Genomic DNA, 16,728 nt, shown 5'->3' on the forward strand with positions numbered 1-16,728 from the left:
GAGTCATTTAGACAGCCGTTAGCACATGATTCTCCTTATGGGGACCTGATATGTTTAATATGCTGTTGAGAATATACCCCAGAAGAAGCGTATAGTATAGCTTTTATTTTGGAAAGAGACATTTCTCTGTAATAAACTCTCTTTTCCAAAGATGAGTGATTTCTCAATCAAATAGATTTTTTTTAATTATATTGTTGTTTCAGCAACATTGAATTTAAAAACTGTACTTTTGAGTTAAAATATATATATATAATTTTAATAAATGACAAATTAAAAAGGCATGAACATTTTTTTGAATCGAAAAAATATCAAACCGTGACACCAAAGTATCGAACCGAACTGTGAATTTTGTGTATCGTTGCACCCCTACTTTTTTCCCCTGTCTGTGGCATCCTGTCAGGCCACTGTTTACCTCAGCTGTCAATGCAAAGTGAGCCCCTGTATTTACTCTAGAAGAGGCTGTAAAACTTTGTGAAAGGACTCTGACACTGGTCAATGAGTCAGAGAAGCTCACTTCTGACTGATATTAAGCTTAATATTAACAGTTCTTGAGGATGTCCTGAACTAAGCCCTACTGTTAGCTTCTGTTAGCTACTGCTAGCCAATATTAGTAAAACTTTCTTTGTAGTGAATGTAACATTGCTAGACTCTGACTCTGAATAAACTCTCATTTGAGTTTGTAATCAAACTGTTTATCCGGGAAAGTGGTTTTAGGACACTGGAGTGTAGCATTAGCTTGCGTAATGTTAACTTTTAACCAGCCGTTGTTGCTTAGCTAGCTCTTGTCAGCTCTCTGGAGACAGGAGGGTGGCCTGTCAGATCTGCTCATAATAAGTAATTGTGACAGTATTGACAGTAAATATACATGTTTATGCACATTTCCATATGTTACAGTCCTGACATTTTATTTAGATTTTCAGGGCATTGTCTCTTTCCTTTACCTTTTTGTTTCTTTGGTAACGGGGACCCCCTTATGCTTCATATCTTGAGCCTAAAGGTGCAGGCCCAAATTTAAATATCATAGCACACTAACACCGATGACTTCTCCTTGCCTCCATCTTTGACGTACTACGTATATGGCCAGTCAAACACATAAAACGCTATGAGTTGGAATGTCCTTCCCAGCCACTATATTCAAATATGGCGGGGAACGTGGCAGCTTCCACAAACCTCAAATCCGGTCTAATGTATTTTGGCACCATTGTATTTATGTGTACACTATAGTTTTTTCAATTTAAGAACTTGATAAATTACTGACTGTACCCTTAAACTTGTTAATGTTTCGACATTTTTACTAATGTATTGAATTGCATGGTTGAATTTTGAATAAAGAGAAGAAAAAAAAAACAGGAAAAGGTTGGATGGTATTGCTAAGCAAAGTTATAGGGGCTTTGAGTTCATTGTTCTAAAGCTGCCACAGAGTAGAAGTTATTCTTCATCATAACTTCATACACACAATCATTTGATTCTTCCGGGGAACTGCTGGATAATTGCCTGCAGCTACTCCTTTGTTTCACCTGTCAATAGTAAAACAACAGTGTAAAGATTGTGTATTGTAACAGTAACAGATGTTTTCCACAGTGACCGTGTAAAAAGCTAAAGCATTTGAAGATGATTGCCAACAGTGAAAGTGTGAGCACAGAAGATTCGTTTCCAAGAAGCAGCAGGCCTACCATAGCAACACTTCAAAATAGAACCAGCTCATTTAGTGGTTTAGATCTAATCAGCATGTCAGTGCAAGAAAGCTTAGAGCAGTCATATTACAATATCTGCAGACAGTAAAGGGTATGGCGTTATTTTTGTGCCACTATTCTGAGCACAAGTAAAAAAAAAATTGCAGGCGCAAGTGTTGCATTTTGAGGAGAAATTTATTTTGAGCGAAGAACAACTGAATTTGAGTGAACAGAATTCATTGCTGCGTGCAGAAAATGTATTTCAGTGTTTGCTATTATTCACAAACACGCACAATAGCAGCCCCTCTCGCTCAGTTTTTGCATTTGCGCTTGCTCGCAATGTGTCGCTTGCGCTCTCAACATTTCTGCCCGTGCGCGCTCAACTCTTTCTCTACACCGTGATATTTGTGCCACAAAACCAGCCAATCACAGACTTGGATGCAAAAAAAATCTGATTGGCTGTTTTGGTCTGACGAAATGACGAAATGCAATATCCCAGAATCCATTTCGTCCAAAACTCAAACGAGGCAGTGGGGGAGAAACACGGTGTGGCGGAGTTTGAAATATTACTCTTTCTGGGTCACAAAATAAACTTTTAAGATATTTTCATGCCAGAATGGTGCTGTGTAAACTTCAAATATCTGCTCGATTTATCAAGACATCACATATTTGCATAACTGCTCTAATGCTTTCGGAGATGCCTGTTACCCACCAGCTGACCGCATAGCTGGACTGGCCATTGGGCATACCGGACATTTGCCCGGTGGGCCGATGGTGATTTTTCATGTTTATGTTTGTTTGTTTTTGTAACGGTATAAACAATGAAAGGTGGTGGATTAGCCAATTGGTCATGATCAACTCTCGGCTGGAACAATTACAATACATCCGTATTGAGGGGAAAAGGAACGCGATTCGTCCCGAACTTCAGCAACGATGGAAAAAAAAGACACAAGTTATTCTGTCTTTACATTGCACAGCTGCCTCTTCTCCCCTCATTCTCCCTCCCTCTCTCTCCTGTTGCTACTTCAATCATGAACCTGATCAATGATCAGCTGATCGTCTCTCTTGTTTGTTTATCGCCCACTTTGCGCCAGAAAGAGGAAACCAGCTGATGACGCGCTAAACAACAGCAGCTTGATCAGCTGTTTTTTAATATTACTTTCTAGTATCAGCTGATGTTTGCTAGAGCCACAGCTGTAAATGCTGCTCATGATATCGGTTTTGATACGTGGTGGGAGGAAAACATTAAGGTGATACAAATCATACATATATACCAACAAGACAGTGTACATCACTGTCACAACAGTGTTTGTTTTAGTTCAAAGGCTTTATGGTTTTCCTATAATACCTGGTGGTGTAGTCGGTGATTTTTTTGTCAGTTCAGCCTTATATATTATGTTTAACCCGAGTGCCCACCCGGTCAGCTGGTGGGTAACAGGCATCTCCGAAAACATTAGAGCAGTTATGCAAATATGTGATGTCTTGATAAATCGAGCAGATATTTGAAGTTTACACAGCACCATTCTCGCATGAAAATATCTTTCTTTTGTTTATTTTGTGACCCCGACAGAGTAATATTTCAAACTCCGCCACTCTGTGTTCCTCCTCCACTGCCTCGTTTGAGTTTTGGACGAAATGGATTCTGGGATATTGCATTTCGTCATTTCGAGCTGATTGGAGACCAAAACAGCCAATCAGATTTTTTTTGCATCCAAGTCTGTGATTGGCTGGTTTTGTGGCACAAATATAACGGTGTAGAGAAAGAGTTGAGAGCGCAAGCAACACATTGCGAGCAAGCGCAAATGCAAAAACTGAGCGAGAGGGGCTGCTATTGTGCGTGTTTGTGAATAATAGCAAACACTGAAATACATTTTCTGCACGCAGCAATGAATTCTGTTCACTCAAATTCAGTTGTTCTTCGCTCAAAATAAATTTCTCCTCAAAATGCAACACTTGCACCTGCAATTTTTTTTTACGTGCGCTCAGAATAGTGGAACAAAAATAACGCCATATTAAAGGTAACCACTGTTGCATAGATAGATAAGTTAGCCATAAGTAGAGAGAATTGAACTCACCTTCTGCATGATCAGCAGAATGAAGATAATGATTAACAGTGTGCTGATCACACAGATACAGATGATCAACAGCATGAGGGGCTCTTGGCTGGGACCTGGTGCCAGTCCTTTGAGAAATACAGAAAACAAGAGTTACAGCAGGTATGCTGCTTCATGCACCTGCACAAGAAATTACTTTTTGTATGTATGATATAGAGGAAAAACATCAGTAAATGTACTGAAGGACTATATATGCCACCTGTGAGGTTCCCTTTTGAAATCATTTTACAAACTGGAAAAAGTAAAACAATAGAAAAGACTATAATTAAATATATACATAATTAAGTTTCAGTGATGCTGCTTTTCTCATATATTTCTGTAATTTATAACATATTCATCAAAGATAGAAGCAGATGGGGGCCAAAAAGTAAGGGTCAGATTTTGAATCTCTAATTAGGCACTGCACTGTGCTAGGCTTATACTACAGGCACGTGAGCTGCAGGACAAGGTTGCAGAATCTTTAACGAGGAAAAAACAGAGACTCACCTCTCACAAAAACTGTGTAGACATTGCAATTGACACTTTTGTCAGCTGATTCTTTGTAGACACAAGTGTAGACACCAGAATCATCCACGGTCAAGTTGCTGATGGTGATGCTGTGGTTCATGGGAGCGCCGTTTGACTCGATCCTGCCTTCGTATCGTGGTCGCTCCACGATTTTGCTGTTGGGATAGTTACTATAGAAATACACCTCTTTCTGTTCAATAAAGTTATGATACAGATACATCCCAGCACATCCATCATTGTTTTGGGGGCATCCTTCTGATGAACACTTCAAAGTGATGCTCTCACCAGGCTCTCTGATGATTATAGTGCTCTCTGTTATAAAAGAGGCAAAATGTCTGATTACAGGGTGTAAAATATAACATAAGACATCACCATTTAAGTGGTTACAGATACATATCAGTGATTAATGATACAAAAATGTATACAGGTACAGGTAAAAAAAAAAAGAAAAGAAGAAAAAAAAGGTTTATTTAAAAAAAATCTCTCACCTAGTCTTGTTCCAAGTAGACTTGAAACTTTTAAATATTTTAAAAGAAAAAAAAAGTGGACATACCTGAATGAGAATAACAACAAATCAATAATATGATCCAGCACAGTGGCATCATCTTTGCAGCAGTGACAGCATATACTGACTTTGTTTGCCACACACTGTACAGTACATAAACAAAGAGAAGAGAGCTAGCAGGCAGTTTTTCCCTGTACGGTTTGACTGATGATGTGTGCATCCTGTGAGATAAAATCTTTACATTCAGTCATTTCCTGATTGAAATCATGAAATGAATTGTTAGCTGAAGATGGTACAAACATATACATGTTTACCTGTTCAGGTGGCAAATGCTAATAGAGGAAGATGAAACTTATATCAATAAGATCAACTGTCTTCACTTTAATCCTTAGATTTCTTACTGTGGCAATTAATTTGTCTACCAATCAGAAAGACCACAGGATTGTGACATTTTTTTCTTGCTTATTACCATGCACTATTACAGTTTTGTTATATGTGTGGAAAAGTATGATGTTCAAATGTAAGCTGGAGTCTGGAAAACAAACTCAAAGAACTCAATACTGTACTTATGCAAGTAAAGATTCAAGACTTAGAGACTTCAGTCTTATCAAAAAAGTGACATCTGGTGGCCGAGGCAAGGCAAGGCACCTGAAACCCTGACACGACGTACAGTTTCAATCTCATGTCACCAGGATTTCATTTCTAAAAAGACCGTGTTCATTTCATTTTACTAATGTTGTTTCTCATTTATACTAACTAATGAATACATCATCAAACGTCTCTGAATTAAACTGATGGTAATAATAAAATTATAAAAAGGCATCAATAAATATGCAGACTGACTCACCAAGAACACCTTTAACACATTCCTGACTAAAAATTAACACAAATATGTCAGAACACAAAGAGTAAAATCTATGTGCGGGTTCATTTCAAATTTCCAGAATGTAGAAAGTATTTAAAACACAAATCATTCCTCTGGTTCACCAGTTCACCAGCTTTAGAAAATCTCCTGTTGTATGTTGTGATGATGCAGGAATACACAGATATTTGGGAACCTCATCAGTAGCCACGCCACTAACCTTTTCAGCTTTTTCCTACTGATCATTAATTCAGCAGTAGCTCTTAATTTGGCAGTAATATATTACATGTCCAGCTCATTCCAGCCATAAGGCAGACTTTTCTTTAACTGTTTGCAGACAACAGCTGTTCTTCTGTAGCTTCTTCTTCATTTCACCTGTTGGAAGTAAAAACGCTGCAGTGACTGACTTTACATTAAGTATTAGAAATTGTTCAAAAGTAATTTTTGGACTGAATTCTGAACGGATTTAAAACACTTTTGAATCAGTACAGCTTTAAGAAAATGGGTTACCAACTGGAAACATTTATACAGTAAATAAGTCCAGATTTCTTAAAATAAAATTAGACTTCAGATGGGAAAGGAATAATGTTAAATTATTAATAATTTTGAGTTATGTATCAAAGAAACGCTTTTTTTTTTTTAATCTTGAAATAACAATGAGAGAAATGTGGACACACTACAGTGGTTTTTAAGGAAGCAGCAGCATCTCCACAGCTGCACTTCATGATAAAAAGTTCAGAGTGTTTTTTAAAAATAATCAGTGTGTCAGGGCCTTAAGGTTCATCATGTTTACAGCAGTTATATGTGGTTTTGGTAAGACTGATAAATGCAGATAAATAAATAACATGTCATAACTTGCAGAGCTAGGGTATTTTAACTTAGGTATAAAACTATAAGTCAAGAGGACTAAATAACTCACACTCAGTAGGATGAGGATGACGGGCAACAGCAGGCTTATGACACAGGAGCTGATGATCAGGACCCGTGGGAACTACAGAGTTACACCACACATGCACCATACACTTTGTCATAATGAGAACAGGTTTGCACATCTTTAATAATGAATAAAAAGAAATGTACATTTTAAATAAAATTCCCTTTTTGTGATACAGACATAGAGCTGGATGCCCTTCACCTTCACAGCTGCATTAATGCTTTGTGGCATAGATTCAACAAGGAACTGGAAATATTCCTCAGAGATTTTGGTCCATATTAGAGCCTTCCAATATAAAATAAAAACATACCTCTCACAAAAACTGTGTAGACTTCGCACTCAACACTCTTGTCGACTGATATTTTGAAGACGCAGGTGTAGACATCAGAATAATCCACGGTCAAGCTGCTGATGGTGATGCTGTGGTTCATGAGAGCTCCATTTGACTCAATCCTGCCTTTGTATCTCGATCGCAGAGTGATTTTGCTGTTAACATGGTTGCTATAGTAATACACCTCATTCTGTTCAGTAAACCTATGATACAGATACATCCCAACATATCGACCATTGTTTTGGGGGCATTCTTCTGAGGAACACTTTAAAGTGATGCTCTCACCAGGCTCTGTGATGATTATAGTGCCTTCTGTTATAAAAGAGGCAAAATTACAGGGTGTAAAATATGACATAAAACAGAGCCATTTGCACTAGCAGTGACTAAATATCTTTATTTCTTTTTAGAATCTGTCAAGGATACATATAGTAATACAGTAACAAGGCAAAATTTAAAAAGAAAATCCTCTAGTCTTGTGTCCGTATGCAAATGTCATAAGGTATTTAGGATTATCAGAAGAATAAATGATGACATGTTTTAGTCTAATTTAGTTTAAATTGACATTTGGTTCACGTGTGTTTATTAATAAAACGAGCAAAAAAACTGACTGTTTTTGACCATTCACATGAAAATTGGACATGACAGCAGCTATCAGGAGGTGAAAACAAGGTCTAACGGAAGCAAATATATCCGTGGGAAGAGATCAGGAGGTAATAACATCCATATTGAGTTAACTGAGTTTACATGTTGTAGATGGAGCTTCAGTCATGTCAGTGTGTGAAAGGGAAACAGATCCGTAAAGGTCTGTTTCATATTAAGGGGCTTTTTTCTGGACACAGTCACAAATGGAACCAGTAGCTGTTTATGTAACAGTGCATGTTATTTTTACATAACACATCCTGTCTGTCCTGGTTATTCTTGTTTTTAATCCATTTTTATTAAAGTAAAGTGAAAGAAATCCTCAAATATGTACAAACAATAATACATTTTGTCCACAAGCTAATATTTTGTACACCACATGCATGTAAGTTACTAATCTTATATTTTCTTTATAAGTAAGGCTGTCCCATATATTGTTTTGTAATTGAGATTAATATATTTCATAAAATAATAATAAATTATTTTTTACATTATAAACCTTTCTTGGAACATTTTACTCTTTTGATTTGATTTGATTTGATTTGCTAACAGCAAGAATAATCTGCAATCTTTTAGCATGTCGACAGTTATTGGGAAAATCCCATACTGTTGCAGTCGAGAAGATAAAAATGCAGCATCTGCAAGATCAGCTCAGTGGAACTTAATTAGTAGCATTTAATAGTAACGCACAAAGTCTTACATACACATACACAAAGACACAACAACTTGCCACCATCCCAGAAATTCAAGGGATTAAATTTTTCCTTAAAACCTTGACAGACAACATAAAAGTAGAAGTAAGAAGATACATCTATACATATCAGATACTGCTTCAGCAAAGGGCATCAAGACAAACAAAGCGGTTCCCACTCCCACGTCTTCCTGTGGTTTGCATATGCCCCGCTGCTTGATGTTATTACGCACACACAGACCTCAGAGCAAAAGGTTAGTATACTGGGGCTTAAATTATTCTCTGCCTGTACTCTCTGAATGTGTGCAGTTGCTTTAACAAACACTTGAAGTTTATACAACAGATTGTCTGCCAAGGTTCTAGGAACAGGCAGAACTCAAATGTGGACTCCGGGTCAGAGTTCAATGCATTTACAGTGAATTTTCAATAACATCCAAATGAAAAACAGTGACAGTCCACTGCTCACTTCAAGACAAGAGGCTGCTCACAATTGTGTGTCCATGGGTTTTAAGGTTTCAGGCAAACCCTGCATTGGAAAAGCAGGTAAGAAACTCTTTCACAGGCAAGGGAACAACATTCACAGTGTCAAAGAGCTGGGAAACACTAGTGCAATGAACCAGTGAAGACTGACACTCAGCCATTTCCTCAAACAGCGTCCTGAGCCATGATTTCCATCTCAGAATCATCTGTTTTTTTTGTTGTTTGTTTGCTTATTTTAAAATCCCATCCTGTCTGGCAGATTTTGCAATCAGAATTATGATCTAAATGCACTGTTGTGCCATCACATTTTGCTTTTCCAAGAGGAGCTCTATAAGATTTCTACAGGCTCCTCTTGTTAATGTGTTTCTTTTATCTGTTTATTTATGAATTTTTATTACTGTTATTTCAATTATGACATTATAGTTGTAGTATGACATTTTTTTAAAAAGGGAGGGGGAGAAAATATGAGAATTTATAAGCATTTGTAACACAAAAACATAAATACGAATACATGAAGCAACAACTGAACAACATTTACAGAAGCTAAAAGTCAGATCAGACCAAAATCGAACTCTTTGAATGCCATAATACACACCAGGTTTGTAGGTGACTGCATATCACCCCAAAAATACTACACCAAGAGTGAGGTTTGAGGTGGGATTATCACAGTGTTGGGGTTGTTTTCCAGCATGACGACACTGGCACACTTCATATAATTAAAGGAAGAATGAATGGAAAAATGTACCGAGACATTCTTGATAACAATCTGCTGCCATCAACCAGGATGACGAAGATGAAGGTGGATTTTCAGCAAAACAATGATGAGAAACACACAGCCAAGGAAACTCTCAGGTGGTTTCAGAAAAAGAAAATAAAGTTTGCTAGAATAGCCGAGCCAATCACCTGACCTGAATCCAGCTGAAAATGTAAAGAACTAAAGCTCAGAGTTTAGAGAAGGGCCCACAAAACTTCAGGATTTTAAGACTTTTGTGTGGACAAATGAACCAAAATGCATGTGACTAGGTTCTCCATACAGGAGGCGTCTTGAAGCCAACAAGGTTATTGTATGAAATATTAAATAAATTTAAGTAAGCATTGTCAATACTTTTTCCCTGTGTGATTTCTCATTATTGCTCATAACATCAGTGGTTTGATTTCTTTGCATTATTGGATTGTATGGGTTGTTACTGAAATCTAGTGAGACTTTCACATCAATAGCACCTTTAGATATATATATATATATTTACTTGGAAAAAAACATGTTTTTTATTGCACATTTATTTGTTTTATACGCCTTATTATAGCAAAGAATAATTGTCTGTAATAATATATCATGCGAAATCTGCAGTTAGTCATGTAAACCATTTACCCATCTGCTCCTGCCCGTCTTCTTAGTTGGTTTCTGCTCACATCTCATCCAGCCCTCCCCCACAAACCTCAAAAATGTTTGCCCTATATTACAGTAAAGAAGCCAGAAACACTCACCAATTGCATTCATGTTGGAATTGAACAAATCAGTAAGCTTTACTGTGCAAATGTTGTGCTCCACGGTAATATAAATTCTATAGATAAAGTAATAAATAACTTTGGCGATCAGTTTGCATACTTCCTGTGGGACAGTCACTGTGCCTCCTGCATAGCTTTCATTCATTTCTGAGAGTTTAATAACTTTTATTTTTAATGACACATTATGGAGCATGATTGATATGGTCCATGAGTCCAGGCAAACCATTAACCATTATTAACAAAATCAATAAGACACAATCAGATTCCTAAATTCTATTGTTAACCACAATAATTATACTGTAATTCTAAGAAAACTCATAAGGACTTTAAGATTGCTGCGGTGAACTTTCCAAAGTGTAGAGGTTGTTCTTGGTCATAACTTCATATACATAATCATCTGGTTCTTGCTGGGAACTCCTGGACAATCTTCTGCAGCTCTTCCTTTGTTTCACCTGTCGGTAGTATGTATGTCAAAGGGGAAAGTAAGTCACAATGTTATTAATTATTCATCTGTTATACAACCTGTGCCAAAGTGTGAATAGCTTATAGTCTTCCAAGAAGCAGCAGAACAAGGAGTATATATAAAGCAGTGGTTTTAGATGTTATCAGTCTCTCAACACAACAACATCTATCACGGTCACAGCAGTTACAACAAAGTGTTGTGAAACTCTACAGACAGACAGGCAGTGTGTCACAGCTTGCAGAACTGGAATAGATTATCTTGCATACTGTAAAAACATTTTAACTCCTTGAGACTCTGTGTTCTCTTATGGGGACATTACTTTTGTGATTTTTTTGCACCTTAAACTCTTTTCTGATGCAGTAAAACTAAACCGACTGTCCCCATATAAGGGCATGTTCTTGTTTTTTAAAATACAATATAGGACAGCTATGTAATCAAGTCAACTCACCTTGTGGACTATCAGTAGGATAAAGATTATGATTAACAGCACGCTAAGGAACGTGCAGGTAATGACAACTAACACCGAGGTGCGAAGGTCATCTTGTCCCAGGCACGGTGCCACTTCTGTGAGAATAAAGAAAAACAAATGTGTTGTTGTCTTGCAGCTGCACAAAAGATTTGCTATAATTATTACATTCATGGAATTTCTTTAGCTTGCAGACCACTCACTAAGAGTAAATTTGCAATTCCTGATAAACCTAAAGGAGAGAGCATATAAACTAAAACTCCCTTGTATGTATCACATAGACAAGAAGAGATGTAAATGTACTTATGTATGATGTTTCAGTTCATTTAAAATTTTGTTGAAAACTAACTATATTAAAAGCAAACAACTGTATTTTACATAAGTCAAAGAGCTAAATCTAGCCACTGTTGTGTTAATATAGTGATTTTTCAAGGCTTTTTAATAAACAGTGTTTATATAGAGTGCTACCTCTGCCAAAAACCAAAAAAACCATTTAGCTGTAACATCATGACTGTATAGGTAAAAAAATAAAAAAATAAGTAGATTAATTAAATTGTGGCTTTTTCATACATGTTTCTGCATTTTCTCAAAAAGTCAAAAGGTAAGGGTTATCTATTAAATATGTAACAGGTACAGGGTATGCACTGCACTGCACTTGGCCAACTCTTTTGTGAGTCACTGGACAAGATTGTGGCGTTTTTATCAAGAAGAAAACACACACACCTTGTATGAAAACGACGCTGCACTCGACTCTATGGTCAAATGATTTTTTGTAGACACAAGCGAAGACACCAGAATGATCCACAGTCAGATTGGTTATTGTGATGCTATGGTTCATAGAGGTTCCTTCAGTCTCAATCTTGCCTTCATATCGCGGTCGCACTATAACTTTGCCACTGATATGATTTCTATAAAAATACACCTCATTCTGTTCTCATATATTTCTGTAATTTATAACATATTCATCAAGATAGAAGCAGATTTGGGGCCAAAAAGTAAGGGTCAGATCTTGACTCTCTAAATGAGCAGTGCATGCAGTCCACTGTCCTTGGCTGATACTACAGGCTCGTGAGCTGCAGAACAAGGTCGCAGAATTTTTAACGAGAAAGAAAAGAAACTCACCTCTCACGAAAACTGTGTAGACATTGCAGTTGACACCTTTGTCAGCTGATTCTTTGTAGACACAAGTGTAGACACCAGAATCATCCACGGTCAAGGTGCTGATGGTGATGTTGTGGTTCATGGCAGCGCCGTTTGACTCGATCCTGCCTTCGTATCGTGGTCGCTTCACGATTTTGCTGTTGGCATAGTTACCATAGAAATACACCTCTTTCTGTTCAATAAAGTTATGATACAGATACATCCCAGCATATCCATCATTTTTTGGGGGGCATACTTCTGATGAGCACTTCAAAGTGATGCTCTCACCAGGCTCTCTGATGATTATAGTGCCCTCTGTTATAGAAGAGGCAAAATGTCTGATTAGATGATGGACAAATACAGAATAAAACAGAGACATCTGCACTAGAGACGCACAACAAACATCAACATGACGTAAATCACTCATTAAAGCTATCGTTCTAAATTAGTTATGTAAATATTGTTGCAAGCAGATTTCAGCTGCATTAAAACAATAAAATATTTTAAGAAAATGAAGTGGACGTACCTGAACTGGAACAAAACCCGATCAATAACATGGCCCAGTAGAGTCGTGTCATCTTTGCAGAAGTGACAGCGTAAACTGACTTTTTTTCTCATACTCTGTGTAGACACAAAAAGAGGTCACACACCAATGGTTTCCTGCCTGTTTGATGTGGAGTGACGATGTGCGACATCCTGTGACAAAAGAAACTCTTTATTTACTATTATGATGATACTGATACAATGATAATACTGACTTGGACAGTGACATTACCTCTAGCTTTTAAAGACCAATACAATAATAAAAATGTATACATGAGAAAAAAAAGATTGTACGGAAGTGTGAATAACTTCTTTCAATGAAATGACCCACACGTTTCAGACATCAAAAAGAGACTCACCGGTCAGATCTTTAGCAGTAGTTTTAATTGGCATTATTACTATGCACAAAGAAAATTTAGCTTGGTTATACTTCATGGAACTTAACACATGAATAAGTGAAAATTACTGCAATAAATAAAAAAAGGTAAATTCCTGTGACTATTGAATGTCTCGTGCACAGTTCGAGTTGTTCTGACTGTGGAAATCCAATAAAAAAAAGTATCAACTCCTGCACTTTACCAACAAAGACAAATGCTTTGAAAAATGTTTCTTCTAAAAAAAATAATTGCATTCAGTCATTAACATTACGTTATATAGATTATAGATTATAACTAAAACATGTGCCTGATGAAGGCCAGATTAAATTGTCCATATCCTGTTTGAGTGAAGTAAATCAATAATATAGCAATGTTAAATGGGGATTTCAGTCTTGCGTGCTTTGGATCGTGGTTTGAGGAAGGCATCCATCTCAGTTGAGCAGCCACCTCTACTTCTTTCGGTATTCCGAAAAAAGTAAATAGAGTGGTTGTTACATTTAAAAAGTCTACCTTGCAATTTGAACACAATAATTTCATGTTTCTATCTTGAACGTAATTAAATCATGTAGGATCTGTATGAAATTCAACAACTTAATTTGTTCTTGTTGAGATGACATGATACAATCTAGTAAGAGTGGTTAGTTGCTGGAATCATGAAATTCACAAGATCGCACGAGATTTCAAACTGCAGGAAAATCACTGAAGTTATAAGGCAGACAGCTACACACACACCACATGTATGCTATCGCTATTTATTGTGGTTTGACAAAGATGTACAGAAAACTCTGCATCAAGCCTTGAAATCATAGCTTTCCTACTTTTGTTAATCCTGGATTGGTGGCATGGTGGTTAGTGCTGTTGCCTCACAGCAAGAAGGTCCTGGGTTCACATGCACAATCTGGCTAGTTAGCAAGGTGTGTTCTCTCTGGGTATTCTGGTTTCCTGTTTCAGTCATTCAGGTGTTTAAGTTAATTTGTGATTCTAAATTATCTGTGAATGTAAGTGCAAATGATTGCTTGTCTCTATGTGATAGACTGGTGAGCTGTCCAGAGTGTACCCTGCCTCTTACCCCATCACTTCAGGTTTATACATCAGCCCCCCTGCAATCCGGATAGAGACAGGAGGAGGGTAGTCATCATTCAGTTCTTATGTTAACCAGACTCTAGACTTTGTTGAACATTATGTAATATGAAGACAACATGTAGCATTTAAGTGACCAAGTAGTATTGGGGTAAAAGTTATTGAATAGTGTTGAAATAAAATGACACAATTGTGAAGGATTAAAATATTCCAAAAGCTCACCTTACTTCATCTAAACATGTTTCAATCGCGTTTTATCAACACAAAATGCACAGGTTTATTGAATATGAAAAAGTTGTGTTGATTTAACTCAGTTGTTTAAGTTTCTGCCAAAGCAAAAAAGTTGTGTGCAACTAATTTCCACTATTGAATGAAGTAAATCCAACATGGCCTGTTTTTAGTGTGGGGTTTTAAGGTTTAGTAAAGTTTGTTTGTTTGGGTTTTTAGTCTTTAACTCAACAACAATAGCAACCAACATAGCAAGGAGGTCTGGCCTGGATCTGGTATCAAGCTGGCACTGCTGGCTGACTTCTGGCATTATAAGACGTATGCCATCCAGATATGGGGCAGGCATAGCATAGATGGCATTGTCTATGTGATGGGATGCCATATCTGGCTCGATTGTGGTTTGGTTTATGTGGCCCAGGCTTATAGAAAACAGGTCTAGCCCGGATCTGGCATCAAGCTGGCATTTTCTGATTGGCCGGTATCTATTTTAGTTAGAAGACACAAATGCCATGTTGCAATACTATACTGCTATGGTAGCCAACGTTTCAAATGCAGGTTTGACAGGTTTGTGAGTGTACACTTTATCCAAAACCTAGTGAGGGTTTACTCGTGTTTACCACTGGGTGGCTGTAGCTCAGGAGGTAGAGCAGGGCACCTACTGATAGGAAGGTTATTGGTTTGATCCCTGGCTCCTCTAGTCTGCATGTCAAGAGTATGAATGTAGTTAGGAAGCACTCGGTTTAGAGTGTGTGAATGTAGCATGTTGTATAGAGCACTTTGAGCAAACTGCAACTGGCCCATGGCTGCACAAATCTTACACATGGCCCTCATACCACAAAGAATGGTGGCCCAGATCAGTTTTGCCAGAGGTAATCCACACCAGCACAGCACCACCTGTGTGTCTGCAACTGGCCTTGTTCTGGCCCATGTGTGGGCCACAAAAGGGTCGGCATTCTTTGCGGTATGTGGGCCAGATCTGGGCCATACCAATTTTGCTATGCGGGAAACTCTACAGCACTATTTTCATATATCTCTTCGTGTCTTCATCATTTTCTTCCAAATATACCTTTCTATCATGTCCAGTCACCTGAATTCACCACAGGCAAACATACACACACCTGAACATTTTCCAGATTGGGAAAAAAAAATTGCATGCAGTCAGACCCAGCTATTTATAAACTATTTTAGTGATCCCGCCGTAAGGGTTGTCTTGTTTGTTTCTCAATGCATACAAATTGTGTTGCAGTAGAAATACTGTCAAATCCTGCTCTCTTCTGGTTAAAACTAAAATTGCCAAGAGCCACTTCTCTGGCTTTCACTGTGCAGGAGAAAAAAACAAAACAAAGATTGAAGCCCTGTTTAGTCATACCTTTTTCATTCTGGGACACTATTAAAATTGTATTAAAATCTCTACATTATTCCTCAGTTTTACAATTTTACAGATACATTAGCAAAATATTTAAAAATTGTTGACATGACTGTAAGACTTGCAGTGCAGAACTATAATTAAAATAACACAGCTACAAAACCATTATGCCATTCTATAGATAAGTTATACAAAATAGTACACACACCCATCATCTTCTTGTTGTTTTCACATGTCCTGATGTCTGATGTTATCATGACGCACGAACAGACCTCTGAGTAATAATAATACTAATGCTGGAACTAAATGTTTACTCGAGTTTATGCCACAGCTTCTAAAGGTTTTGATGATCAATCGCCAACACAACACTGATGACCACACTGGAAACATCACACAAGTTTAGTGTTTGTAATCTATATGGAGAACGATGCTTTATTCTACATTACGTTTGTACTAAAAATACTGGAGCAACGTTTCTGGACACCAGCTGTATTTGTTAATTTTACAAAGAGTCGGCCAGACGGTTTGAATAGAAAAGATAAAACATTTCAGTTTCAACTCTTCTGTAACAGAAGACTGGCAGTGACCCATTGTTTGTCAGTGGTGCTAGTTTCAGTAGAAACCTGGACTGGAAACCAGACTGAGGAAGTTGCCATGAGTGACGAAACTCTTCCCCCTCTGAAAACGCAACGTCCAGATGAACAGAATCTACTTCATCTGAAAAAAAAACAACTTTTGTTCACTCCCTGAACTGCAAGTCCAAGCAATATCAGATACTACACAACATTTCTGATGAATTTGACATTACTGACATTTACAAGCA

At 37.4% G+C, this 16,728-nt stretch overlaps 2 protein-coding genes across 2 annotated transcripts; both read right to left on the minus strand.

Moving 5' to 3' along the window:
* Positions 1–1,397: 1,397 nt before the first annotated feature.
* On the minus strand, positions 1,398–5,019 carry LOC148102540 (uncharacterized). The gene is made up of 4 exons (XM_087842549.1): positions 4,848–5,019; positions 4,274–4,606; positions 3,749–3,855; positions 1,398–1,517 (listed from the first exon to the last, which is right to left on the minus strand). Exons 1-4 carry the CDS (start codon positions 5,017–5,019, stop codon positions 1,398–1,400), a joined length of 732 nt encoding a protein of 243 aa, XP_087698675.1.
* A 5,549-nt stretch (positions 5,020–10,568) lies between these two features.
* On the minus strand, positions 10,569–12,934 carry LOC148102541 (uncharacterized). The gene is made up of 4 exons (XM_087842550.1): positions 12,838–12,934; positions 12,294–12,626; positions 11,154–11,269; positions 10,569–10,694 (listed from the first exon to the last, which is right to left on the minus strand). Exons 1-4 carry the CDS (start codon positions 12,887–12,889, stop codon positions 10,569–10,571), a joined length of 627 nt encoding a protein of 208 aa, XP_087698676.1. The 5' UTR covers positions 12,890–12,934.
* Positions 12,935–16,728: the final 3,794 nt, after the last annotated feature.

Source organism: Neolamprologus brichardi, chromosome 6 (genome assembly GCF_056152115.1).
Source record: "Neolamprologus brichardi isolate AB-2024 chromosome 6, ASM5615211v1, whole genome shotgun sequence".
Lineage (NCBI taxonomy): Eukaryota > Metazoa > Chordata > Actinopteri > Cichliformes > Cichlidae > Neolamprologus > Neolamprologus brichardi.

What these genes read in the sequence shown, in the direction of transcription:
- LOC148102541 (XM_087842550.1), bottom strand. Translation starts at nt 12,889, where the DNA reads ATGACACGACTCTACTGGGCCATGTTATTGATCGGGTTTTGTTCCAGT. An exon ending in CGGGTTTTGTTCCAGTTCAG is followed by an intron (nt 12,627 to 12,837) that starts GTACGTCCACTT and finishes CTTCTATAACAG; the next exon opens with AGGGCACTATAATCATCAGA. An exon ending in TCCTACTGATAGTCCACAAG is followed by an intron (nt 10,695 to 11,153) that starts GTGAGTTGACTT and finishes TACTACCGACAG; the next exon opens with GTGAAACAAAGGAAGAGCTG.
- LOC148102540 (XM_087842549.1), bottom strand. Translation starts at nt 5,019, where the DNA reads ATGCACACATCATCAGTCAAACCGTACAGGGAAAAACTGCCTGCTAGC. An exon ending in TTGTTGTTATTCTCATTCAG is followed by an intron (nt 4,607 to 4,847) that starts GTATGTCCACTT and finishes CTTTTATAACAG; the next exon opens with AGAGCACTATAATCATCAGA. An exon ending in TTCTGCTGATCATGCAGAAG is followed by an intron (nt 1,518 to 3,748) that starts GTGAGTTCAATT and finishes TACTATTGACAG; the next exon opens with GTGAAACAAAGGAGTAGCTG.